At 34.0% G+C, this 27,864-nt stretch overlaps 3 protein-coding genes across 8 annotated transcripts; 1 reads left to right on the top strand and 2 right to left on the bottom strand.

The window, feature by feature from the left end:
• Positions 1-216: 216 nt before the first annotated feature.
• LOC130962452 (probably inactive receptor-like protein kinase At2g46850) lies at positions 217-3,321 on the bottom strand. The gene is made up of 4 exons (XM_057888663.1): positions 3,051-3,321; positions 2,258-2,761; positions 1,608-1,691; positions 217-1,402 (listed from the first exon to the last, which is right to left on the bottom strand). Exons 1-4 carry the CDS (start codon positions 3,319-3,321, stop codon positions 345-347), a joined length of 1,917 nt encoding a protein of 638 aa, XP_057744646.1. The 3' UTR covers positions 217-344.
• Positions 3,322-12,310: 8,989 nt separating this feature from the next.
• LOC130960917 (protein LATE ELONGATED HYPOCOTYL-like) lies at positions 12,311-18,930 on the bottom strand. Of its 6 annotated transcripts, none has more exons than XM_057886446.1 (9): positions 18,654-18,930; positions 18,384-18,518; positions 18,216-18,241; positions 17,771-17,974; positions 17,461-17,572; positions 17,189-17,250; positions 14,679-14,900; positions 13,112-14,569; positions 12,311-13,022 (listed from the first exon to the last, which is right to left on the bottom strand). In XM_057886446.1, exons 4-9 carry the CDS (start codon positions 17,810-17,812, stop codon positions 12,630-12,632), a joined length of 2,289 nt encoding a protein of 762 aa, XP_057742429.1. In that variant the 5' UTR covers positions 17,813-17,974; positions 18,216-18,241; positions 18,384-18,518; positions 18,654-18,930; the 3' UTR covers positions 12,311-12,629. The 6 variants fall into 6 exon arrangements, with proteins under 6 accessions (XP_057742429.1, XP_057742432.1, XP_057742430.1 ...); XM_057886449.1 differs by having other exon boundaries at positions 18,389-18,518; XM_057886447.1 differs by having other exon boundaries at positions 18,414-18,518.
• A 6,470-nt stretch (positions 18,931-25,400) lies between these two features.
• On the top strand, positions 25,401-25,964 carry LOC130962451 (serine/threonine-protein phosphatase 7 long form homolog). Its single transcript, XM_057888662.1, has 3 exons — positions 25,401-25,510; positions 25,589-25,670; positions 25,749-25,964. Exons 1-3 carry the CDS (start codon positions 25,401-25,403, stop codon positions 25,962-25,964), a joined length of 408 nt encoding a protein of 135 aa, XP_057744645.1.
• Positions 25,965-27,864: the final 1,900 nt, after the last annotated feature.

Here is a 27,864-nt window from a genome sequence, read left to right as displayed (position 1 = left end):
TCTTATAGGTTAATGCAGAAAACAATTGATAGATACATTAATTTGATAGGAATCAGATATAACTCACCTACCACTTTTCAGAATCACTTGTGTAAATTTTTAATAAATAGATACTCTCATTATAAATTGTTAGACAATTTAATATGTTTAATCGAATATATTTAACCGAATCATCTAATGATTCACAATGCCATCTTCATGTAAAAATGTCGTCACTTGAGTATTTTCCTTCTTAAGAATTTACAATGATAATAGCCATAGGTGATTTCTAAAGCACACATACACTTTTGGGCTTGGTAGTCAATAGTTATGCAATTTTTATGTTACAAAATTTGAAAGAGATTTCAATGAATAATGATAGAATCAGGAGACATTGAAATCATTTGAAGAAGGCTTGAATTTGAGAATGTTTCCTCCAAGAAATCCAAATTGGCATCACCACCACTCTGTTTTGTTATGTGCACCAATTCTCTTACAACATCAACCATTCCAATCTTTCCATCTCCACCAAATAGCACACACCTTGTTGCAAGATCTGCCACAATCTGCACCTGATCTCGCCGGAGCTGCGCCATCTCGTGGTACGAAAGGAGAGGATCAACAATCTCTTCTAGCTTCCCATCCCTTATTTTCTCCAAAGCCGACGTAGGCGGAGACTTCTGGTGAGTCGAGTTTGAGCCTGAGATGATCTCAAGTAGAAGCAATCCCATGTCATAGACATCATTCTTGCAAAACTGATGAGATTCATACTTGAATTTAGAATTGAGTAGGCCGAACCCTGCAATCTTGACTGAGAGATCATCATCCAAGAAAATGCAGCTAGATTTCAGATTGTTGTGGAAAATTGGAGGGGAATTCTCATAGTGCAAGAATGCAAGAATGTAAGCTGTTTCAGTAGCTATGATCAATCTTCTATACCAATCCAAACCAACTCCATTATTTCCTTTGAATTCATGATTCAAATGCTCCTCTAATGTTCCATTAGCAGGGTACTCATAAACCACTAGAGGAGTGTAACTAGATTCAATGCAACATCCAAGAACACAAGCCATGTTCCTATGCACAATGTTTGATAGAATCTCAATTTGTGACACAACTTGGATTATGTCCTTCTCATTCTCACATTTTAGCTTCTGAACTGCTATGTGGGATCCGTCGCCGAGAACTCCGGCGAAAATCGACCCGGCTGGTCCACTCATAAGCTTCTGTCCTTCTTCAAAACCTTTGGTGGCTTTGTCTAGATCATGGTGGCTGAACAGGCGAGTTCGATTCGGTTTTCGGAACGAAATGCTGTGGTAATAGGCCTGCTCTGTGTCAAACATTCCTGGCTTTGTTGCTGGTTTTTTGAGAAGATAGAATAGTGCAATCAATGAAGCAACAATGAGAAATGGACCCAAGATTCCTGCATCATAAAATCAAAGGAAAGTGTGGACACATTTGGTAACTGTCACAAAACAGAACATATATTATGACATACAAATTTGTTTAGAAATAGACAGAATTTCTCTGTTGTTTTGACTGCATTATTTACAAGCACAGGACACTGAGAGAAAAATAAGGAGACATGAAAACAAAAATTATCAAAATTATAATGACATGGCACTTACCTACAATGATGAGCATTTTCCTTTGATCATGTTTTTTGATGTAACAGTTGTCTCCATATGCTTCCTGTCCATTCTTCATACAAGCTGCAATGCAAAAAGTCAATATATATGAATAGAGAAAGAAAGAAGTAATTAATTTGCTCTTTTTATGAAGAATCAGATGAACAGAAAATTGAGTGAATCTCTTAATTCAGCTGATGCATCTAAGCCTAAGATTCTATGTTGTTCAACCATTTTAACTTGATTTTCTATGTGCATTGAAGCAAGTAATGGCAAAAAAACCAAAACTCAAGAGGTAAGTTCATATGTTGGGATTTCTGAGCATTTTGATTGTGACATTTTCACAAAGATAATAAATATATAGTTATACTAATGATATAGAAAATTTTGAAATTTTCTTAAAACATCTTCTAATAATTAGATGAGTTTTATTTTTAATGTAATGACGGTATAAAATATGTTATTTAGTTGTCTAATTATATGCGTTCTTCTAGATGACGGTTCATTTGTGAATATAAAAGATAATTATTTTTATTGACGTACTTTTACATAATTAAATACTGTAGCACTTCTGTTATGTAAATTAAGATGGCTGCATCAGTATTAATAAAAAAAATAATAATAGTAAAAGGGATGAGAAAAATACTGACATTGCAAGCATCCTGATCCATTAAGAAAACCATCACCAATAAATCCATCTTGACAAACACACCTAACTGCACCTTGAACTGAACTAGCATTCACCATTTCTGCATTCAAATCACAAACTTTCTCCATTGATGATGAATTCTTCTTCAAAGGAACACCCCATTCCAACTTCACCCCATGTTTTCCTGAATTAGATCCTCTAACAACAGCCCAACTTGAGAACCCTCTGCATCCAAATTCAGAGAACACTGAGAACCCTTCACCACTGTGCCATATGCTATGATCACTCAGTGGATAACAGCATCCAAGGTTGTTGCCACTTCCATCACACCCTGGAAGCTCAATTGTTTCACAATCTGGTTTGCATACTGAGGAGTCATCACAGTCATAGAGTCCAACAACATTGTCCAATGAGATTCCATACTGATCTTCATCTTTTCCTTCAAAACTTTTCCCAAATGAGTTCAAGTCATTGTACATTCGGCAAGTCGAAGACGACGACGCACCTGCTGAAGGATTACAGAGTGTTCATAACACACGGTAAAAATTATGTTTTATTAATAAAACTACGGCCAAATTTTATGTTGTACGAAGGATTACAAAGTGTTCGTAACACTGCAAAAATCATGTTGTACTAATACAAATAAAACAATATCAAATTTTAAAAGATCTACTAAAATTTAAAAAGAATATAAAAAAAAAAGAAAACAAAGAAAACAAAAATATTCACGTAAATGATCGATTTTGTGCTTAAAATTTATTCAAAGTACTGAGATGGTATATATAGATACCTACCTGGAAAGTCCACCAACAAGCCATCATTGAAGAACTCTAAAACCTTGTAACTTTGTGAATCAATTTTGAGGAAAAGGTTAGAGGAGTTTGAACAAGAAAGGTTGAAAGAAGTTGAGATTGAGGCACAAGAAGAGTTGACAAAGAATGGGAAAGGAACATGGAGTTTTCCACAAGTTTCATTGCAAGGATTTGGAAGCAAATTAGGTGGTTGGAGAGAACAAGAAAAAGGTAAGAACACAAGAAGTTCTAAACCAATAATAATATGCATCATTGCTACTAATTAATTAAGCTATGTTAATGCCTCTGAAAGTGTCTATTTAAATCTATAAAGGAAGAAGAAAGAGCAAGTTAGTGTGCTGTGTGTAGGTATTAAAGAAAACAATACATTCATGACTACTCCTTTTATATAATAATAATAATAATAATAAGGGTAAAGTATACTTTTTGTCTCTCAAGTTTGACAAAAGTTTCAAAAATACTCCCAAGTTTTATTTTGTTTCAATTTTGTCCCAAAAATTTTCGATTTGCATCAAATATACTCTTGACGGCTAATTTTTCAAAAACTTTAAGGCCAGTTCAAAAAAAATTTCATAAGAACAACCTTCAATACAAGCAAATCAAGCATAATTTTCATGCATTATTATTAGATTAGTCTTAAATTTTTTGAAAATTTACCCGTTTAGGATATGTTTGATGCAAATCGAAAACTTCCGGGACAAAGTTAAAACAAAATAAAATTTAGGAGTATTTTTAAAATTTTTGTCAAATTTTAAGGATAAAAAGTATATTTTACCCTAATAATAATAATAATAATAATAATAATAATATGGCAAATATAGTAGTCTTAATGTGGATAAATTTAAATATACAAACTTATATAAAATATGTTTTAAGAATATAGAAATATTTTTTTATCAAATGGTTATTATTATTATTGTAAAGGTTTTATCTATTAGTAAATGTATAAAAGTTTTTCTTGTGTATATTTTTTTTAGAACATTTCAATAAAAACTTTAAATTTAATTACACTAACCTATTTTTAATTTTTAAAATAATTTTAACTATTATAAATAAAATTGAATGATTATATATAATTCTTCTTAGACGGTTAGACTCAACATTATTGAGAGAGAAAGTGTTGAAGGTACAAATAAAGCACATACGTGCAAAATAAAAGATAATGAGATATGATATCATATTACATGCATTGTATGTTTCTGACATATGAGGGACCCTATTGAGATTTTCCAATCAGTGACACATTAATGGACACGTGGCACGATCAGGGAGGTACTTGGTAATGGAGTAAGTTATGGAAGTTGGGGAAGAGGGAGAAGATTGGTCTGTAGAATAGGGTGCAAATTAGTGTGTGGAAGTGTGTGATATGTGTAATAAGCGTGGCTAAAAGATTATTGTGAGAATTTCAAGCCATGTTGAATTGCACAAAGGTGCTTAATATATAAGACTCATATAGAGTAATGCAAAGAAAAAATTAACTTACTTGCATGGGAATTGAGATAGTAATTGGAGCACTCAATGTGGAATAATAAAATATTATTAATAATGAAGATATCAAAGAATTTTCAAGTAATCTAGTTTGAGAATTACGGAATGTCAGATCTGTCATTTATGTTATGTTAAGAATGCGTACCTTACAAAATGAGAAAAGCTGAGTAAATATATATTATAAAAATATTATTTAAAATTTTTTGAATATTTCAATAATTTTAAATATTAATTTTAATTAATATATTTTATATATATTTTTCATAACCGATATCATCCATTAAAATTATTAAAATATTGGTTGTTTTAGGAACATTTAAAATTTTTTATATTATAATATATTATTATTATTATTATTATTATTATTATTAATTTGGGTTGATTTATTGATTAGTTTAGTAACCCATTTAAGTAAGTGTTGTGTATGTAATAATTTATTAATTAAGGACAAATTTCTTAAATAAAATTTTAATTTGCGATATATTAATTTTTTATTTTTTGGACGGAGAGATATTGTAAAAACTAAGAAAAATATTATTGTTATTTTTAGGAAACAGTCTCAAGTCTTTGAATGTAACAATTACTTTAGTTTAAAAAATTAAATTGGTTTGGTATGTTATTCAAGAATAGTTAATTAAGTTATTTTATTGTATCACAATTTAGACTGGATATGACACTCTTTTTAGTCTTTGAAAATTGTATGCAGTGATGAGGTGCTATTTCTGCTGCAGAAAATGATGGAAGGTCTGAAAGCCCAAAATAGCGCTAATTCTATCTTAGAATACCAAGTTTGGTAACCACATTTGGGACTAAGATGGATACGTCTATAAGTAATTTGCTTTAATTTTTAATTTATTGAAAATGATAGTATTAATATTTGGTATAATTTTTTAAATTAAATTATAATTTTTTAAAAAATTATTTAAATATTTATGAAAAAAATAAAAAAATGACTTTTTTATAATAAAAAATTTTTATCATGCTTTTTTTTAAATAATTATTTTTATGAATAAAAAATCAAATACAAAATAATTCATTTATACAACAACAACAACAAAGCTTTGTCCCACTATGTGGAGTCAGCTATATGAATCAAACGACGTCATTGTGTATGTCATGTATCATGTCTACAGAGAGACTGTTTACATGTAGATTTTGTTTGACCACCTCATGAATGGTCTTCTTAGGTTTTCCTCTGCCTTTCACTCCTTGTCCATCTTCCTTCTCATCCACCCTCCTGACTGAGTGTTCTGTGGGTCTTCTTCTCACATGTCCCTACCACCTGAGATGCGATTCAACAATATTTTCTACAATGGGTGCTACTCCAACTCTCTCCCTTATATCTTCGTTCCTTATTTTATCCAATCGCGTATGACCATTCATCTATCTCAACATCTTCATCTCTATCACACTCAACTTATATTCGTGCTTCCATTTGGCCGCCCAACATTCTGTACCATAAAGCATAGCCAGTCTTATAGTAGTGCGATAGAATTTACCTTTAAGTTTTAAAGGCACTTTTTTGTCGCATATAAAACCAGATGCACTCCGCCATTTTGACCAACCTACTTGGATCCTATGATTTACATCTTGTTCAATCTCTCCATTATTATCCTGTATGATGCACCCAAGATACTTAAAACTTTTGACTTTTGGTAGGACATTTTCTCCAATTTTCACCTCTATATTAGGGTTTTTCCTTCTCAAACTGAACTTACATTCCATATATTCCGTCTTACTACGGCTTATGCGCAGACCATACACTTCTAGAACTTCTCTCCATAAGTCCAACTTCTTATTTAGGTCTTCTCTTGACTCTCCCATAAGGACGATATCATCGGCTCTTGGATATGTTCTGTGAGTACTTTCAAGACTAATGTGAAAAGATATGGACTTAAGGATGATCCCTGATATAATCCTATACCAATAAAAAATTCCTATACCAATAAAAAATTCCTCTATCGCACCACTTTGAGTTTTCACACTAGTTGCGACCCATCATACATGTCTTTAATTGCCCGAATATATGCTATCCTTACTCTCCTCTTTTTTAAAACCTTCCATAAGACCTCCCTTGGCACCATATCGTACGTTTTTTTCAAAATCAATAAACACCATATATAGATCCCTTTTATTACTACGATACCTCTACATCATCCTTCTTAAAAGGTATATCACTTCGGTGGTAGATCTGTCTGACATAAATCCAAATTGGTTCTTTATTACTTGTGTCTCTTTTCTCAACCTCCGTTCTATCATTCTTTCCCATAACTTCATAGTATGGCTCATGAGCTTGATCTTTCTATAGTTTCAGCAACTTTGTATATCCCCCTTATTCTTGTAGATAGGTACCAAGGTGTTTTTTCTCCACTCATCAGGCATCTTATTTGACCTTAAAATCTCATTAAAAAGTTTGGTTAACCAGTTAATGCCTTTTTTTCCAAAGCCCTTTTAAACTTCAATAGGGATATTATCAGGTCCTATTGCCTGTCATTTTTCATCTGTTTTAGAGTCTCTTTTATCTCGAAATCTCGAATCCTTCAATAGTAATTAAAATTAAACTATTTTTAATATAAATATTTATATTTAACCTATTTTTTTTAAAAAAATTCAATTAAACTGTTTATTCAAATTAACCCATAATAACTACTAGCTAGCTATATATGGCACCTTGAGAAAATGTTAGAGTATATAATCATACCCCCCCAGATTACAGTTCTCTTCGAGTTTTCAGTTGTGTATGTTTTGTTCTTCTTCAGCCTCATGAACATAGTAAACTTGAACCTCAGACTCGTATGTGTTGTTTTCTTGGTTATGGCACTGAACACAAGGGTTATCGTTGTTGGGATCCTCTTTCTAAACGTATTCGTATATCTCGTCATGTTGTCTTTTGGGAGCACCACATGTTTTCTCGGTTCTCATCCTTTGAGTCGATTCCTACTACTCAGTCACCTTTGTTTACTAACCCCAATGTTGATCTTTTTCCTAGTGATGATTCTACAGGTTCTCTCTCGAGTGACCCTCCACAGCCTCCTGTTCCTCCGCCTTCTCCATCTCCCGATGATTCCAGACCGGACGATGATCCTGCTCCTACCGTCATGCCTCCTCCTCCCGCTCGTTCTTCTAGGGTAAGGAATCCACCTCCTCATCTTCTTGATTATCATTGCTTTTCTACTATTCTTCATCAACATGAACCTAAGACATTCAGAGAAGCCTCCTCAAACCCAAATTGGCAACAAGCAATGCAAGAAGAATTACAGGCACTTGAAAAAGCACACACTTGGGATCTGGTTGATCCTCCTTCTGATCAGGAAGTTGTGGGCAGTAGATGGGTATACAAGATCAAGACTCGCTCTGATGGCTCTATTGACCGTTATAAGGCCCGCTTGGTTGCTCAAGGTTGTACGCAAGAGTATGGTATTGATTATGAAGAGACTTTTGCCCCTGTCGCTCGCCTTACGTCTGTTCGAGCTCTTCTTGCCATTGCCGCGGTTAAAAAATGGTCTCTCAGTCAGATGGATGTGAAGAATGCATTTCTTAATGGGGATTTGAAGAAGACAGTCTATATGAAACCACCTCCGGGATATCCTTGTCCTTCTGATAAGGTTTGTCTCCTTCGCAAGGCACTTTATGGACTTAAGCAAGCTCCTCGTGAATGGTTTGACAAGTTCAGCACTACCATATGCAGTCTTGGTTTTACTTCTAGCCCTCATGAGAATGCGCTCTTCATTCGTAAAAGCGAACGTGGAGTTGTTCTTCTACTTTTGTATGTTGATGACATGATAATCACTGGGGATGATGTTGATGGTATCTCTGCTCTCAAGGCCTCACTTCACCGTACCTTTGAGATGAAAGATCTTGGTTCTCTCAGCTATTTTCTTGGTCTCGAGGTCATCTCCACCGATGATGGCATCTATCTCTCTCAGGCTAAGTATGCTTCAGATCTTCTTGCTCGTGCTGGGATTACAGATAGTCGCACTGAGTCTACTCCTCTTGAGCCTAATGTTCGATTTACCCCTATGGATGGCACTGTTTTGGATAATCCAACTCTCTATCGACAGTTAGTTGGCGGTCTGGTCTACTTGATTGTCACCCGACCAGACATCGCCTATCCGGTTCATGTACTTAGCCAGTTCTTGTCAGCTCCTCGTACTACTCACTATGCAGCAGTTCTACGCATTCTTCGCTACATCAAAGGCACTCTCTTTCATGGTCTTTATTTTTCTGCCCATTCCTCTTTGTCTCTTCAGGCTTACTCCGATGCTGATTGGGCTGGTGATCCCACTGATCGTCGTTCTACTACTGGTTACTGTTTGTTTCTTGGCGACGCTCTCATTTCTTGGCGTGCTAAGAAGCAAACGTTCACTGCTCGCTCAAGCACAGAAGCTGAGTACCGTGCCCTCGCTGACACCACTGCTGAAGTTGTCTCGGTTCGTTGGCTTCTCGAAGATTTGGGTGCTCCTCAGTCGTCCCCTACTGATGTTTTTTGTGATAACCGCAGTGCTATTCAGATCGCCCATAATGATGTCTTTCATGAACGCACCAAACACATTGAGCTTGATTGTCACTTTGTTCGGCAACGTATCCTTATTGATGCTATTCGTCTCATTGCTGTTGGAACACTATATCAGACTGCTGATATTTTCACGAAAGCTCATCACCCGACTCGTTTCCGGACTTTGTTATCCAAACTCAAGTTGGTATCCTTAGCTCCCACTTGAGTTTGAGGGGGAATGTTAGAGAATCAATTAGCATCAATTAGGATCAATTAGTATCGTTTGTATTTATGTAGTATATCTGTATATTAATTATAGGATTCTATGCCTTTATTACTCTGATTCATTTAGCACCTATAAATACTTCTTGTACACTGTATCTTGGACACAACTAAATAATACTAATTGATCCTAATTGATCCTAATAATATTCTAACATAAAAGAATCGGTCATTAAATATATTTTTAAAATTTGACATATTATCATTTCACACCATTAGTTTTTATTTAAAATTTAGATTTTGAAAAGTACATGTTTAACCTATGAATAATTGACGTTGGAATTGATTAATTTAGGATCTGCTAAAGTATTAACCATATTGAACTTGAATTTCTTAAAAAAATTCATTATTAGTCACTTAATTAATAAGATATTCTTAATAAAAAAATTAAAATTTTTTAAAGAGAGTTAATAAAATAATAAAATTCACATATAATAAAAATTACAAATTTAATAATAATTAATCTCTTATTTTATTATTTTATCAATTTATTTACTTCAAAAAATCTAAAATTTTAAAAACATAACATTGATTTTCTTTAAATTATATATTAACCCAAAATCCATCAGCATCCATTATATTCTTCTCTTTATCAAAGAATTTGTCTATATAAAAATACATATGAACTTAATTAGTTTTGTATATATATAATTTTTTATATATATAATTGTTAGTGGTTTAGTTAAATGTTTTATATTTTAACAATTGGGTAGTATAATAATTTTATAAAAATATTTAAAAATAAAAAATTAAAATTTATCTTATTTAATATTTATTAATTATCATTAGAATTAATAAATACTAAATAAGAGGAGTCCGAAATTTTTTTTTCCCTCTCTCTTTAGTATTAACGATACTCCTACGTGCGTATGTACAAGGAATCTTGAAAACTGGTCCAATTAAGTATAACATAAGTGCCGTATAATTGCGTTACAAGAAAGTATAGTCCGCTAAATCAGCATCTTTGATTGTGCTGAGAAATCCAATTTCCAACAAAGAATAATACTAACAATATTATGTTCTCTGTGCACATTTAACTGATCAAAACAGTAAAAATTTTAGAAAATATTTGGTCCTTGAAGCTATATTTGAATTTTAATTTAGTCTAAAATTTTAATTTGCTTAATTTAATTTTTAAATTTTTTAATTGACTCTATGATAAAAATGATCGCAGAAACTAACGTGATTAAAATTTAAAAAATTTAGAGATTAAGTTGAAGTAATTAAAATTTCAAAAATTAAAGGAGATTTGAGTGTAATTTCAGAAAACAAATTGAGTATTTTCTTAAATTCTATTCTTTAATATATTCTTTCAAAAAGCATTGTGTTAACTGTTAAGGTTATATATTTGATATGTTAGGTAAGTGTGAAGTAGTGGTTTCTTTCTTATTACATTATGTTTTATGGATGTTTGATGGTAACTCAAGAAAAGTATTAAATTTTGAAATAGACACGGTTAAGGTTTCATATTAAAGCTACTCTCTAAATTAATTGAATCCGAGGGTTGAAAACCTAGGATTATAAGCCACAAAGCTAAGGTTGGTGTTGCTCTAAAATTATTTGGCATATTGGTGTAGTGAAATTTGAACTTTAACAATATTTAAATATTCATCAATCAATTCCTAAAACCATAATCGTTAAGCTAAGCTAGAATAGACATTTAGTTTATAAATTTTTCTATTTTAGTTTTTTATTTTGCTTTTAACTTTTATACAATCATAATCTAGATTATTTATAACAACTATTGAAACATAGAGTTCATTAAGCCATCTTACGATATAAATATGTGTAGATACATAATTAGCTGCAGAGACAGATGTTTTTTTTCCTTAGTCAATTATTGTGTTAGATTGGAGTTTTAAGTATTGAATTACTTATTAAACGGTAATATTATATTTACAAGCGTTTTTAACTAAATTAAGTTGGCACAAATTCGGCAGAAAGCATACATATGTTATCATTTTTTTTTTTCATATTTCTATAGCATAAAATTTTTTGCACATAATATAAACTTATCAATATAGTATAAAAATTTTTATATATATCGCATAAATATTTACATAGTACAAAAATTTTTGCACATAACAAAATTTTACATATAATACATAAATTTTTTATATGAATATATTTTATTAGTTGAGTGAATCAATATTTTAAATATGTGGTCCTCCAAAAATAAAAGAAGAAATCGATGATGACAATAATAAAAAAAAAAAAAGAAGAAGTAGCAACAAGAAATAGAAGAAGCAACACATCCGTGCCGATATATGTACGAAGGAGAAAAAGCACAACGACTTAATTAAAAATTTGATTAAAAAAATGATTGAACGCTTGGTTTTACTGTAATAAGGTGAAAAAGTCATGCCTCCTATCTGCTCTTCAAAGCTTAAATAGGATTGCTCCAAATAAATAAACAATAACAACATATACACACCTCTTTCAATTATGAGAAAGGAAGACATACTAAAAAGCTATTCAATTCTCATTTATACTTTATTTCGCACATCTATCTTGAAGATGAACACACACCTTTTTCTAGCACAATGATAATCAAATTGTACCAAATTTCTCTTATAATATGTTTTCTCTTCTTGCTTTACACAACTTATATTTATCTTCTGTTTAGAGTTCTTATTTCTAAGTAAAGTGAACTATGTTTCAATACTTGGTTTCACTTAATTACGTGCCTCTATTTAGTACCGGATTCCTTTTATTTTCAAGAAAATTTTCGGACTATAAACCCCATGAAAACAAGATTTAAGATTGGGATTATGAACCTTACCCTTTCCAAAAAGAAGTCAAACTTAAAACCAAAAGAAAACCACTTTTATCTATATATGTATTTGGTAACCACATCAACGCAAAAGCATACCCTGTTTCAGAAAATTTATTCCAATTCCAAGCAGAGTTTGGAAAAAAGAAAAAAAAAAAGAAAAAAGAATCAAGAAAACTATAAGGTAAAATCAAGAAAAACGGCTGAATGAAGGATCATAAATTACTTAATGTTCATCAATGCTCAAGTAATACTTAATGTATCTTGTCGAAGTCTATTTAGGGGAGATTTTAGCAGCAGTAACATCATCATCTGTCCAAGGTAGTAAAAGAAAGCATGTAGTAATTTAATATGGTACACACATCTACACGATAAGTTTCGTGAAGATGCAGAATTAGAAAACAAACAATAGGTACACCATAACTGAGCAGGATTAAGAAATTATGATCATGCAATAACCAAAGGTGTATAGAGCCTTTTACGTTCTATTGCATAGCATGCATAGGATCATAATCAAACCTCATCAAGTTGAAGCCTCCCCTTCTAAGCGTATTCTCTTTGACCCTTGCTCTTCACCTTGGTTCCCTGTGCTTCCAACCCTGTTCTCCTTGGCCTCCATTGAACATCTTTTGTAAGGTTTGAAGCCAGTCCGACGAGTCTTGAGCTTTCCTTGTCCAAGTCCTATGGTTAGCAGTCCCTCTTCCTCATTATTCTCTATACATGGCATCATTTTCTGAATACCCTCGAAAATAGAACTGCATTTCTTGCTGTCTTGGCCTTCATCCTTGATATCTGTGGTTTGCTTGTTATCCTTGATGCTGTCCATTTCCTGATCCTTGTTTAGCAAATCGGGCGGAGGCGAAAAGCTTTGTGGCAACACCTCTCTGGCAAAGAGAGCCTGAAAGGCCAGTCGCCCCTGGTAATTAAGGTTTCATAAGAAAAAGCAACGTATGCATGCATTGTATTAAAAGAATTTCAAGAAAAGAAACTGTGATACAATGTTACCTCCTCGGAGACCTCTTTCCAAGAATCAGTAAGGTTGCTAACACTTCTACTACGACGATTACTAGAGTCAATGGCTAAATTGTTAGCATCAGCTGTTTCAGGCTCTTCCTTCCCTTGCTCATCCTTCTCTAATGCATCAGTCTCCAATTCGCTGCTAGAGGTTGTGTTGGAACCACATGAGGATCGGTCAACTGGTTTTCTACCTTTTGCTTTGTTGGAATCAATGTGCTCGGATATTTCTTTGTTCAACTCTTGATCAGTAGCCTTGGACGGCGAAGGATGTAACTTGGCATCTCCACTCTCCTCGGAATCTGATGAGATATCAACTGGGGACTTAGAAGGTGACTGTTGTGCTTGTTGAGCTTCCGAGCATACAGGATCAAGTGTCTGGTCCTGCTGAGGAGGATTTTGCAGACTATTCTTCTCTTGTTCCGTCTCTGATGTTGGTATTGGTGCCGGTTCTTGTACCGGTGCTGGTGCTGGTGCTTCACCAGTATTCATTGATGGAACTGCCGGCATTGATGTTGGAGGACAAGCAAAAGCAGTATGGAGTGGAGCACACAGAGGAAGCAGTCCATGGGCAGCCCACCATGCAGTTGCAGCAGCTACAGTGGCGGCTGCAATAGCCGCCACACTTGGAGGAGAGCCATTATGTCTGGGTGGAAAACCTCCTTGAGAGCACGTAGGAGAATCTGCTGAAGCTTCTGAATTTGCACAGGGCCAGAAAGTAGCTGCAAAACTTGCGGCAGCATGTGCTGCTGGGTTTTGCAGCAAGGTAGACACAATAAGACTTGAAAATGTGGAAGACATTTGAAGAAATGATTGGTAATCGCCTTGATTATTTTGTATGAAGGGAGGGTAAGGAAGAAATGATTGATGAACAGAAGATCTCTCTGTGTTGTTTTGGCTCTCGCTCGTGTTTGATGCGGTTGTATTGGTGAAAAGATTAGGTTGCCCATTAATCCCTCCTAGTGGCTGAAACATAGAATCTTGAAACACCATATCTTGGGATGGATTTGCAGTACTTGTTCCGAGTTTCCCATCAACAACGTGCACAGTAACATGTCTCGGATAATTATGATTGCCTTGTATCCCATCTATGGTTAGTTCACAGTTAAGACCATCTGTTTTTTCATTTTGAACCAATTTCACTGTATCAGAATTCTCCAAACTGGAGTTTCCATTAGTCTGCTTCCCATCATCTATCTCCAACTTCCGATTTTCAAGTTCAATAGTAACAAAAGATTTATTTGTTCCATCTTTCGCTATTACCTCTTTCACTGAAGGTATAATCTCCCTTAAGCCGCATGAATTTTGCAGTGGCACTGACCACGATATTGAACTCTTGTTTGCTGAAGAAACCGAAGAACATGGTAACTCCTGGAGAAGAGCAAATACTTTAGAGCAGTTCTCATCCTTATTTTCTTTTACATGTGACACTTTGTCTCCATTATGTTTCTATTAAAACAAGGAACAAGATTATTTCACTAATTGACAAAACTGAAAATAAGTGAATAAATAAACTCTGTGAATAGTGGAATATATAAAACAGGAAGTAAATATTTACCTCTGGAACAGGTTCCTTTTCCAAGTCCAGTGCTTGTTTAGCATGTGAAGATTCAAGAGAACTGAGTTTTCCATCCTTTGCTCCACTATGCAATGATGCGGCACCAGCACTGGTCTTCCGAGGATAAGGATTGCTCGGTTTTCTTTTGGGTCGTGGAGGGGGGATTTCTATGTCAAGAGCTTGTCCAATTGGAACACCCTTTGCCTGGGCCTCTTTCTCCAACTGAAAAAGAAAATGTTAACGGTATTCTCAGCAAGTGAAGTCATACTAAAATCATTTAAAGCACTATGATGTAGGGCATTTACTTGGTTCTTGTACGTAGAATTTCCAAAGCACTTTTTGGAAAATATTAATATATCAAAAGCAGATATTTTCAGTTGTATTCAATTATAAAGCAGAATCAACTGTATACATGGTAAATCAAGTACTGCTTTCATGAAAGCTAACAAAAGAAAACATCCAGAAATACTCACTAATTCAATGGGGGAAAATTGCCAACGATTATTTATATGGATTTTTGGAATTGGAACTGGTTATTGTTTAATAAAAAGCTTGTATAACTTTTATTATTGATTCTAGACTAGAAAGATGTAGGAAGATATTGGCATTAGGTAACAAAGACAGAAATTGCAATGATGGCAGTAGTTCTATGAAACAAGAATTGTCAATCAACATTTAACACAAATTTACAGCATTCAACTCTTAACATGTGCACAACCACGGCACAGATTCTGATATGGATCAACATCAAAGACATTAATGATTGTAGCCATTAGCATAAACTATTTACTTGAATCCAACAAGTAAGGTGATCAGATTAACCATGCCCTCAAATTTCAGTTCTCAAGTTCTGCTCATTGCAAGAATTTCTACTGGGCAAGTTTGATATCAAAATCTGTTTGAATTCCATATTAGATAGGGCATCTTCTGTAAAGGATTCCATTTATTCTATGCATTAAAATATCATACATGTATCCGGGAAGTGTGATTGATCAAAAGGGATTCATCCTTCCTAACCAATTGTTTGGAGTTCAATTCTTACTTTGGGCATGGAAATGTTTTAACACTCCAGGCTAGTTATCCCATCCATTGAGGTGCCTAAAAGCCAATGCGGGATTAGTCACCGTGCGCGACGACGGTAAATATCCTAGTCTTGGAGCAAAAAAGATAGCGTATATGCTATCATAATAAATGAAAAAAGGGGGATGGTTTGGCCAAATAATCATAGCCAAACCATCCCCCTCATTGATCTGAGCAAATACTTTTTCCAAAAAGAGAGGATACAGAGAGACCATTTACCTATGTACTGTCGAGTTTTGAACTAACAATAAGCATTTCCATTTAACTTACAGAACTCACTACCAAGATACATACATTTGAGTTCTCCAAATATATTTGCGTGAGGATCAATCATTATGAAGCATGGAACGGAGCAGAACTCTAGTATCTTTGGCTCTTTTGGCACTCTTTTCAAGAAGAGGTAAAATTGCGTGCTTGAATGCTTTCAATCTTTCTGCATTCTGCAATTCTTGAGTAAACTACTTGTTATTGTTATTAACATATAATTTATTTTCCAAACATTCACTATCTGTACTCATAGAAATCAATTGTTCTCTCACTAATCACCACCACCTGGCAGCTTCCAAATTCTCACACTGCTCATGCATCCAAGCACTGAGCTTCATATTTCTATTTCTAGAAAAGAGCAGATACAATGAACTCCAGAAAAAGAAAACTACCAGACTCTACTGTATCAAAGCAACCAAGCAGCTCAACTAGACATGGTTCACTGTCATACTTTCCATTTTACCAGGAACACCAGCTTTGGATCTCTTTTTCTTTTTGACAGGAGCTTGGACATTCATGCATAGTTACTAAAAATATTCACTTAGGGAGTTTCATCCTGATAAAGAAATCAGTTTACATGGAATTGAGATGAAAGTTTTACTATCTATGCAAAGCAGTCACTTGCATAACACATGTAGTCTTGGATTAGTTCATTGAGTTTGAGCGGTTCTATTCGACCTGAGAGTTTGAGATATGGATTTGAAGAAAAATATTCCAAGTTAAAAATAACACACATTTCTTTATCATAAGCAGGCTTATATCTGCTGCGTAAATAATTCTTCTTTCATGAACCAATGACCAATTTAATTTGTCCATTGTTGTTACTTAAAGTCTCATCATTTAAAATCAACCCAGTAAGCCCTTTGACAGATGCTACCAATGTTTTCAAGAAATATAATACAAGTTTTATTATTGAATAAGCACTATGGTTTCCAGCGCATTGAGTATATTATAACCAGAGAGAATTTAGTTAGAAACTACTATGAGATCCTAATTTAGTTTGCAGTGTACCAGTTCAGATACAGAACTATCATGAACTCTGCAAGAGAATTTTTATTGATTAAAGCAAATCAAAACTCATAGATAAATCAACATCTCAAATAAAACATAAATTCAAATAAAGTAATAAAATATTAAGCCAAGGTGAGAAGGTGCCCATCAACCTTTGTAAAGAACTTCTGCGCATGGCTCCTGATCTGCACGGCAGTTTTTGTTCCAATATGCTCTGCACAGCAGAAATAAAGCAGCAAAAGGGGGCAGGCCATGGGAGAAACCAAAAAAGGAGAATCCAAAATTAGAGTTAATCAAATATAGATATAATTCATGTCATTTTCTGATATGGTAGCTCATAGATACATATCTCATATCTGCATATGAATCTGAATAAATGAACAAGAGAAAACATCTGAGTATTGACATAAACACACACTCTTACCTTCTATTCGCTGCCATGCCCGCCCATGGAGCTTCAAAGCTTCTAGAAATCGGTTATGCTCCTCCTCTGTCCATCGTTCTCTTTGCTTGGTGATTGTATAAGGTTTCCTAGTCTGCAATTGCCAGTAAACTACTCAGGGTGTGTTTGATTTACAGTTCCCCTCATTAGGCCTAACAGAAAAACACAGTTTTTTCCCCACTTCTGTTCCAACCATGATTTGAGAATTAAAGTCACTTCTAAAATACTAACATTCAATATCTTTATCATTCCTCTTTAACAAAGAAATCTATCAATCAATCAATAACCTAACCTTAATAACCACTTCCTCTCCAGAGGAGTACGCGTCCATCATAGGACGTGAGCAGCTAGCGCTGCTTCAGATCCTCCCTGACGAGTAGCGGATAATAGGAAAACCTCCTTCCATTATTGGTGAGACGAAACAACACAGTGAATAGTAAAGCCGTGGTGGTAGTGAAACTAATGAGAATATGATGACAAGATGACTCTATCTCTGCTGCAAAAGAAACAAAACGAGAACAGTAGTAGGAAGGGATCCATCTCTCTATATGTATCAGCACCAACAAACCATTCATTCAATTCATTACAAGTTCTCATAATAAAAATAATAATAATACACAGCCAAACCAGAACCAACAGAGGAAAACAACAGTTAATCAAAATTTCAAGAATCAACCGCAACAGAGAGACGCTTCTCCCAATGAATAAAAGTAAATTTCCTTAATCAGAATCCTCACCAAAACGAACTTGAGAGCGCCAAAACCTTTCAAAAGAATGCGGAAACAAGAAAGGGAAACTACTATTAGTACAGCAACCGATAAATTCAACTCACGGCAACAGCAACAAAATCTATAATCCATCTTTCACTTCATATAAATCACTATAAATATATAATAGATGAATACTTCACTATCCACTGCAAAATTTTCCAACACCTCCTGTTTGGTTGCCGAGAAAAAAATTGGAAAAAATCTTAATCCCAAAGCAACTCGAAATTCAGCTCAACAGAAACGAGCTGAGTTGAGTGAAGTGAGAGCACCCTGCCACATCCAAATCCAAAGGTAAACTTGAATCGAAGTTCGGTGATTGAATTTTGAATTTTCTCGGTAACCAAACAGAAACTAATCACAAGATTTCTCAAACAAAAAACAAAGGAAAATCGAATATTAATTTACCTCTTAAAAAAGCCATAGCAACGAAACAGCACATCGATCATGCAACTCGAGCTAGCTCACCGTCACCGGACACTCGCCGGAGGACTCATTTCTGGCTATAACGAATCGGAGATCGGAAAAGTCCAAAACGAAAACAAAAAAATCGCAAAAAAAAAATTTGCGAAATTCGAAAATCCGAGAAGGAAAGAGAGGTTTCTCTTCAACTGAAAACAGAAACTATATCAGAAAATGCAAAACAGAAAAACTGAAACTGAAGCTGAAGCTTGCAACAGAGTGTTTAACCGCAACTTGCAATCTCAGCCACTATAATTTCTTGTGGATTTATTTTTTTTAATTTTATTTCCATTTTTTCTTCGTTATTATTTGAGGCTGCAACGCGTCAGCTTATAGGAACGTTACACGTGGCGAAAACTTACTGGCGCTTCTCACTGATGCTTACCTTTGCACTTTTTCCCAATTTTTTTCGCTTTATTTTTTTTGTTTAATAATTTAATTTCGAGCCTTTTTCTCATCCACAAACTTCGTTGCTGAGGCTTCGGGTCCGTAAAAGTGTAGCCAGCTGTGACGATGGGGTCTACTGATTACGTGGCGGTATTGACCGGATGTAGCAAGTTATCGTGTGGCGTTTGTGGTCTTGTATTCTGCCAGCGTGGAGTGGTGCACTTTGTAAACAGACACGTGGCGGTTTGTTTGTGCTTTTATTGGTGCACGTTCGATGGGTGCTTGGGGTGGACACGTGCACGCTTGGAATGTAAAATGCGATGCGAACCTGTACGGTTCTTCCTGTCCTTGAGTTCTTAATAATTAGTAGACTTACTAATTTATATATAAAAAAATAAAAAATAAAAAATTGAAAAGTGCTGGTTTGAAATATTGAATTAGTATTCTTCACTAAACCCTTGTTTAAAAGTACGAAAAAAATTATATATAAAACAGTTTTACGAATACATCTAATAAAATAATATTATATTAATAAAAATGACTATATTTTATATTAAATATAGATCAAAATTAAACTCTCAAAAAAATTTAAAGATTTATCAACATTATTGAACTTCTTATTACTAGAATCATAACCAATACATTTAAGACAATTATTAGCCAAATACTTCTTTTTCTTATTTTTTGAACAATAGCAGATGAGATAAAAAGTAAGTTTCTTTTTAATTTTGAAAATAAAAAGATTCATGACTTGTCCAATAATTTCCCTTTGGAAGAAAGCTACCATATTAATATTTTCATATATATTTGTTCTAAAGGATTAATACGTCACGTTTTTATAATAAAATTAGTGTATGATCTTTTTTTTCTACTAGATAATACATAAAAATATATAAAATATTTTATTAAAAAATTAAACAAAAAATATATAATAATTATTACTATAAATATTTTATAAAGTTATAATTAAAACCAAAGTTTAACGATTTTAATGTTGAAAATATTAAAAATAATTAGGGATAAGTATTATTTTGGTTTCTATCGTTGAGGGTCAGAATCCAAATCGTCCTCAACGTAATTTTTTATTTAGAGTCATCTTTAACGTTTTTTTCGTATTAAAATCGTCATTTTTAATAAAATTTTTAATTTTATTTCTAAACTACTCCTACTTTAATAAAAAAAATAAAAGAAAAGAACGCATTGGAGGGAGGGAGAAATAAAATTTTTAATTTTATTTCTAAACTACCCCTACTTTAATAAAAAATTATAAAATTTAAAAAAAAAATAAAAGAAAAGAATGCGTTAAGGGGGGAGGGAGAAAGAAAAAGGGTACAAGAAGAGGGGAGGGGAGGGGAGGGGGAAGGGGAAGGGGAAGGGGGGACGGCGTTGACAAAACTTGGAGCTGCCGTCGCCATCGCCGAAAGAAAGAAAAAAGAGGAGAGGAGCTGCAATGGAGGAGAAGAGAAGAGGAAAAGGAGATGCGCCGGCACCGCTAGGGCTCGCCGTTGCCATCGCGTTGTCATCGGGAGACCACACCGTTGAGCCGTCGCCGCCGATTTGCCCACGAACTACCGTCAGAAAAGTGCCAGTGGTTCTGCTTCGACTTCTGCATCTGCTTTTTCTTCTGCTTCGGCTTCTGCATCTACTTCTTCTTCTTGCTTCGACTTCTACTCCTTGCTTTGGCCTATGCTTTCTGCTTCTGTTTGAGCTTCTGCTTGAGTTTCTGTTTCTGCTTTTTCTGCTGCTGTGACTGTTTCTGCTTTTACTTTTAATTCTGATTTTGATTTGTTATTTTCTGATTTTATTGTTGTTGTGTGTTGATTTGGTTGTTGAATTTGTGTTGATTTCATTAATGTTGTTATTCTTGGTGGATAAAGTTGTTGGTGCTGCTGGTGGTGGTGGAGGCAAAGATGCTGGTGGTAGTGGATGGTATTTTTGTCCGGAAAAAGTTAAAAGGACGATTTTAATACGAAAAAACATTAAGGATGATTCTAAATAAAAAATAACGTTGAGGACGGTTTCGATTCTGACACTTAACATTAGGGACCAAAACAATACTTATCCCAAATAATTAATATTTGTCTCAGGTAATTTTTTATTGGTTGATCAGGCTTTTCACTCGTTCATTTAAGTAGGTATTAGGGTTCGAATTTTATCTTTTGTGTGTAGCAATCTATTTATTAGTAACAGATCCTTAAATAGAGTTTTAATTCACGGTAGATTAATCCTCAATCTGTCAAGTTGAAAAATACTGTAAAAAAATAGTATTTGTTTTTAAAGTTTGTTGAGTTGAAAAATATCGTAAAAAATAGTATTTATCTTTAAAGCAAATCAATTTCTCATCGATAGCAATACTTATGAAGATTTGTCTTTGTTGAAATTTACTTGAGACATTTTTATTTGTTGGTATCATATTGATTCTCAAAATCAAAATAATATGATCAACGTTGTTATTTATTAAAACTTCACATTTTATGACTTAATTTATAGGCCTCCAAACTTATAAACTTTTGCTATCACAAAACCTATTGAATTGGTTAATATTCTTTGATAATATTACTGGAACTAGGACTGGAAGTGAGTTAAGTCAGCTCATGAGTCAGCTGGAACTCAATTCGTTAATAGCACGATAAGCTGAACTTGTGAATTGGTGAGCCGGACTTGAACCTAAAATTGAGCTCATAAATTAAATAAGCCAAACTTGAGTTTGAATAACCTCAACTGCTTAGCTCGTAAACTGGTTCGATGATATATATACATATATATTAATATTCTTAGTTATTTAAAATTTTATATTCATTTTTTATATATAATTTTGATGTAGGACATAAATAAAAAATTTATAATTGATAGATAGACAATACATAAAATTAATCATTTTTAATATTTAAAATATATAAGTTATAATTTATTGATATAGAATTATATATTATGTTCCTATTATTTGAGCCAGCTCGTGAGCTTTTGATGAACCGAGTTTGAGTTTAAGAAATAGACTCGATTATTAATAAACCGAACCGCGAGCTAAGCTCAATTTTTATGAGTCGACTACTCGAGTTTGAACTTGGTTTAGTTCGGCTCGGCTCACTTCCAGTTCCACCATAACTAGAAGACTATCGTTGAGTATTAGTTTATATGAAAAGATAGAAATCATAATAATTTTTGTTATTCAATCATTTATTCCATTAGAAAAAAATGTATTATTATCCTCTAAATTGGTAAATATATTTTTTTATTTTTACACTATTTTATTTGGTAATAATTATCATTAAAAAAATGATCATATTATCTTACAGTATAATGTGTAAAGTAATTTTTTATTTTAAAATTAACTCTAGCTAATGAGATAAAATTAAAAGTAAATTTTTTAATTTTTTACTCAAATTTAAATTTAAATTCTGAATTGATTAATAATTCACTCTTTTTTAATTTTAACAATAAAAATAAAATTAATTAAGTGTAAAATATTTAATAATTAATTTATATAATTAATTCATTATAATTATAATTGATTGGATTTAATAAATTAAAAAATTAAAAATATTTTTAAAAGTGTGTTACGTAAATTTTATTATTAAGTGTAATTTTTTTTTCTAAAGTCAGATAATTTTATTCATGAAATGAAAAAAACATATAAATATCTATATATGGGATAATTAAAAGAAATAAATATCTCTACTATAGAGATAACATCATATAATAATCTAATAAGTGTAAAATTTGAATTTGAATAATATATAATAAATAATAGATATATAACGAGGGATAGAATTTCTTTTTTAATTCTAAAAAATGCTTTTACCTTCAACGTTCCACTTTCTATCCTTGTGTGTTTTTTTTTTTTTTGGTGACTTCTATCCTTGTGTGTTTGGCACAATAATATTGGGAATTTGCCTTCAAAAAGTAAAAATTAAATAAGAACTTTTTCGTTTTTTTTTTTTTAGTGCTGTATACTTTTTCTGAGGTGATATCGTAATCAAAACCGCACTCTTTTAATTTGATACATGCTAATATTTTTGTCAGATCATTTATATTCAGTGTCTCTTAATAAAATTTAATCAATTTAACTAGAATTTAACTTATCTATTAATCTATCATAAGAATAATAGCTCAAATAAACTTGAAATTTTGATTAAAAAAATTAAATGTTAAACTAATTAAAACAAAAAACAACTTGATGTATGTTAAACTTCATGTAAATATATCATAGAACAAAAGATTTTAGACACAAGGTTAATATTCACAATGATAATGCTAAAATAACAATATATAAAATTACTCTATATAATATAACATCTATAATTTATATACATAATATTTATAATTATATATTTATTATATTTAAAATTATATAATTATTTTAGTAATAATTAATAAATATTAAATAAAATTATGTTAAACTATTTAGACTAATTTTTTATTATCTCTTAAATATTAGTATATTCAGAAATCATTGAATGAAGGGATCCCTTAATAACGTAAAAGCATTACAAAATAATATTAGTTGTAAATTAAACATATATATGTATGCTATCAAAGTATCAATGTGTCTCATCACAAACGTAATTAGTTAAATAAATTTGTCACTTTTGTTTTAATATCAGAATTTCACCTTTCCTTTTCCGTAATTAAAATAAGCTTCAATGTTCACTTTAATCAAAGTAATTAAAACTCTGAAGATTCATAAACTTCCATTTTTTTATAATTAATCAATTACTTATTTTAGTGAAATTGTTATGATTTTATTTTTTAATTGTTCACGAATCTGAAGAATTTATCGTTAGCCAATACATACACCAGACATAATTCAAATTTTCAATACTTATTTAACTCGATCAAGACAAAAGAGCTTAGAAAAAAAGAAAAGAGCATATAGCCCAATTATTTTTGAACCTGAATTATCTTTACATATAGACTATAAGGAACCATATTAGAAATCATACATTCACCTAAAAAAAAGATATCATACATTCTGACCCAAAGAAAAAAAATCATCTATGAAAGTAATCGCTTTTGTTTTCTTCTTTAGAATTTTGAGTCCCGTTTCGACATTAAAAAAAAAAGAAGAATGAAGAGAGTGGTTCAAGTCATAAATTATTTTTTATATGGAGAATTTGTTGGTGTGTTAGCTGAATATTAGGGAGTGAGGTGTTTTATCGGTTTGTGAAAATTACGGTCAATACGCAAAAGACAAAGTATCGCTATTCGTCATAAGCGTGTCAACACTCCAGCAATACGTCGGAAGCGTGATGATGCGGTGCGCATACAACTCCCTGGCAATACGCTGGGGGTGTGGTAGAGCAAGTTTTGCAGATTTCTAATGTGCTGCAGCAACACGAGGTAGGCGTGTTGGAGACTGTCTGCATGTAGGGGACAGCTCTTCTACCTCGGTAAACAACAAACGTTGCTCTTGGCTCTATAAAAAGAGAACCTCCCCACCCCTAGTATATGCATTAGAGCATTAGAGTGTGTTAATGAGAGAAGGGTTGCTGTTGGTTTTTGTTAGAGAGAAGAATGGGGTTTCGAGAAAACAAAGCAGAAGGGTGAAAAAAAAATAAGAAAAAAAAAATAGTTTGTATTTATCTTTAAATGGTACGTAATTATATGACTTCGGAGGAACATATTATAAATTATTTGGATCATCCAATTTATGTAAGTTGGTAAATTATATTTTTTTATGTATTTAAATTTTTTTAATTTTTGTTATTTAACATGTTAGAATATAATTTTTTTGTTATTTTTAGATTAATTTTCTGTTATAAAAATACTATAATAAAATATATTTTTTATAAAAATACTATGATAAGAGGATTTCACCACTTATTAGCTGCTTTGGTTGAAAGGTGGAGGCCGAAAACTCACTCTTTTGTATTGCCGGTGGGTGAGGTTACAGTGACATTGGAAGATGTCGCTAATATATTTGGCCTACCCATTGATGGAGAGCCTGTGAGTGGATGAACTGATAATAGTAGCGACTTCCTACAGAGCCAAAGTATCGCGATATTCGGTCGTGAATCAGAAGTCAGTCATTCTTCGAAATCCTATATAAAGCTGGGTTGGGTTCGACATATCAGAGACGCGGAGCCGTTGGATATTAAAGAGTCCATTAGGAGATTCGTCAGATGTCAGATTTTCTGTTTGTTAGGGTCGACCCTATTCGCGGATAAGTCAACTGCATACGCCCACGCGAAATATCTACCGTTGCTTCGCGATTTTGAGCGGATCCATACTTATAGTTGGGGGTCAGCATGTCTCGCACATCTTTACAGAGCATTATGCCATGTATCACGATATGATACAAAGGAGATGGATGACCCTCTTAATCTGTTGTTTGTTTGGGCATGGGAGCGAATTCCGTGTATTGCGCCCGTACCGAGACATACCCTTCTACCGGCTGAGATACCAGTTGCCATGAGGTAATAATTCTTATTTTAGTCATGCATTATATTCACTATGCATGTTGATTTACGGTTACTTAACGTATCATCTTTCAGGTGGAGTCATTCAGAACGGACCACAGTGTGGTTATCGAAGACCGTAGCGAGATTTAGGCATGATATAGACTACATGGAAGAAGTAAATATTTATGGTTCTTGTGATTCCTATTTCCAAACGTTAATGTTAGGGTTCTAATATACCAATAATATGTGGCAGTTTAAGTGGCGGCCGTATGACGGATTGATCATACCCGACGAGTTACACGGACATCTTGAGGTGTGTGACATCGTTACTCCATTATTGTCGTTTGAGTGTATCAAATGGCACCCTATGGACCAAGTGATGCATCAGTTTGGGTATGCACAACCTCCCCCGCGAGAAGCAAGGAAAATTCCCATGGACCAGCATTGCATCGCTCTTCGCGGAGTGTAGCTTCATGACTAGATAGTTTTGCATGGGGCATGGATAGCGGAGTGAGGAAACAAGCGAAACAATCGGTTGTGGGATCTGCATCCCCTTCCGACCTGGGACTTTATACCGACGGTGGATTACCGGGATTGGTACGTGGGCTCGTACGGACATATGCTGAGGTTGTCGGAGTATGTTCCTCAGCATGCGGTATTTGAGCCGTTTCCTTATTATATACCATAGCCACCGGACCACAGTCATGGTAGCCATCACACTCACCACAGTGAGTCTAGCCACCACAGACGTCACAGTCAGCATAGTGGGCACAGTCGGTAGGGTCAGCACAGCCAGCACACTCAGCACAACCAGCACTCTCAGCAGAGCCAGCACTCTCAGGATAGCCACCAAGGTCACTCCAACCGGCTCCATCAGCCCATACTTACCATTCCTGCCGGTCATGAATGGTTTGACTTTTTGTCGCAGATTCCCGTCGATGCTCACGGAGATCAGCAATACAGGATTGGGCCAACGCTGGTTTGGGTGGTTGGTCAGATTTTAGTGCTATGCCTTCACCGTCAGGGTCGGCTGATCCACATGGGGCATCGGTAGATATGGACCATGGTATGCGGGGTCCTGCTTCTGACCACACGTCCGGGGGTGCGTCGTGTGATAGTGGTTTCATCCAGCCGCAGCGGGCATTCGTGGTTGTTGACGAGTACAACCCCGGTGCATCTGCTTCGACAGAGGCAGGTAGGTCAGCAGCTCCGGGTGTGGATGACTTAGTTTGAGGTCACCCGTATGACTTACGAACGGAGCGAAATCCACCTGATAGGTATACTCCGTTGCGATTCGGTCAGGGCATGATGGGTAAGGAACTGAACTGGTTGGTGGGAAAGAAGTGAGCTTGGGTTTATGATTTTTAGATTTAATATTACGAATTAAGTTAATATAATTCGTAGTTAATGTTTTACTATGTTGAGGTATGTAATTCATAGTTAATGTTTTTGTATGATGACCTATGTAATTCGTAGTTAATCTTTTGTATATTTACTTCGTAGTTAATTCGTAATTAATCTTTTGTATAATATTAAGCTGTCATTAACTGACAAAATGAAAATTTTAAAAATACAAACACGACAAAAATAAAAATACAAAATGCAAATTTAAAAATATTAAATGCAAATTTAAAAATTCCAACAAAGACCTGGGTACCAGCATCGTCACCAGCAGCACTCGGTCCAGGACGCTGATGAGATCGACTCCGACTATGATCCTGAGCACTACAAAGACGGCATATCTGAGGACCACGCATGATGCGTGAGTCCATTCCATTCAAGTATCGGGTCAATCTGGGATGACCTTTCGATATTCGCCTCAATGCGGGATTAGCGACCAATGTGGGTCCCTCATAAGCAAGCCATGTCTTGGGATCACCTAATGGTGTGAACTCAAATCTATATACCTTACGAATCTCTGTTATCTTGTACACATCATGCACATACAACTGCTAATCGAGACGCTGGTTAGCACAGCAAGTAATAACATGGCGACATGGTAGTCGTCCACCTGAAAGTGTCCACAGTCACACGTCTGTCGCGTAAGATCAACAACTAACACCTTTCTGCTAGTCATTTTGCGTACTTCAAACACCTCATTTCATCTATCAAACCGGTGCACAACTATATTCCCAACCTATTGCATATTTGCTTCGATCCGCTGCTGTGCAAATACGGAGTAAGTAAATCCAGCACGCTTGCGTTCGTGAGTCTCGGCACTTTTCCGCGTAAAAAGTTTATTTAACCGATAATATGTTGCTCGGACCAGCAGTACCAACACAGGTAGATTACGGGCACCCTTCAACACTGAGTTAATGCACTCGACAGGGTTCGTCATCATATGGCCCCATTGATGTCCCTCGTCGAAT

Source organism: Arachis stenosperma, chromosome 2 (genome assembly GCF_014773155.1).
Source record: "Arachis stenosperma cultivar V10309 chromosome 2, arast.V10309.gnm1.PFL2, whole genome shotgun sequence".
Taxonomy (NCBI): domain Eukaryota; kingdom Viridiplantae; phylum Streptophyta; class Magnoliopsida; order Fabales; family Fabaceae; genus Arachis; species Arachis stenosperma.
Note: the sequence above shows the minus strand (reverse complement) of the source record. Positions and strands in the feature narration are given on the sequence as shown.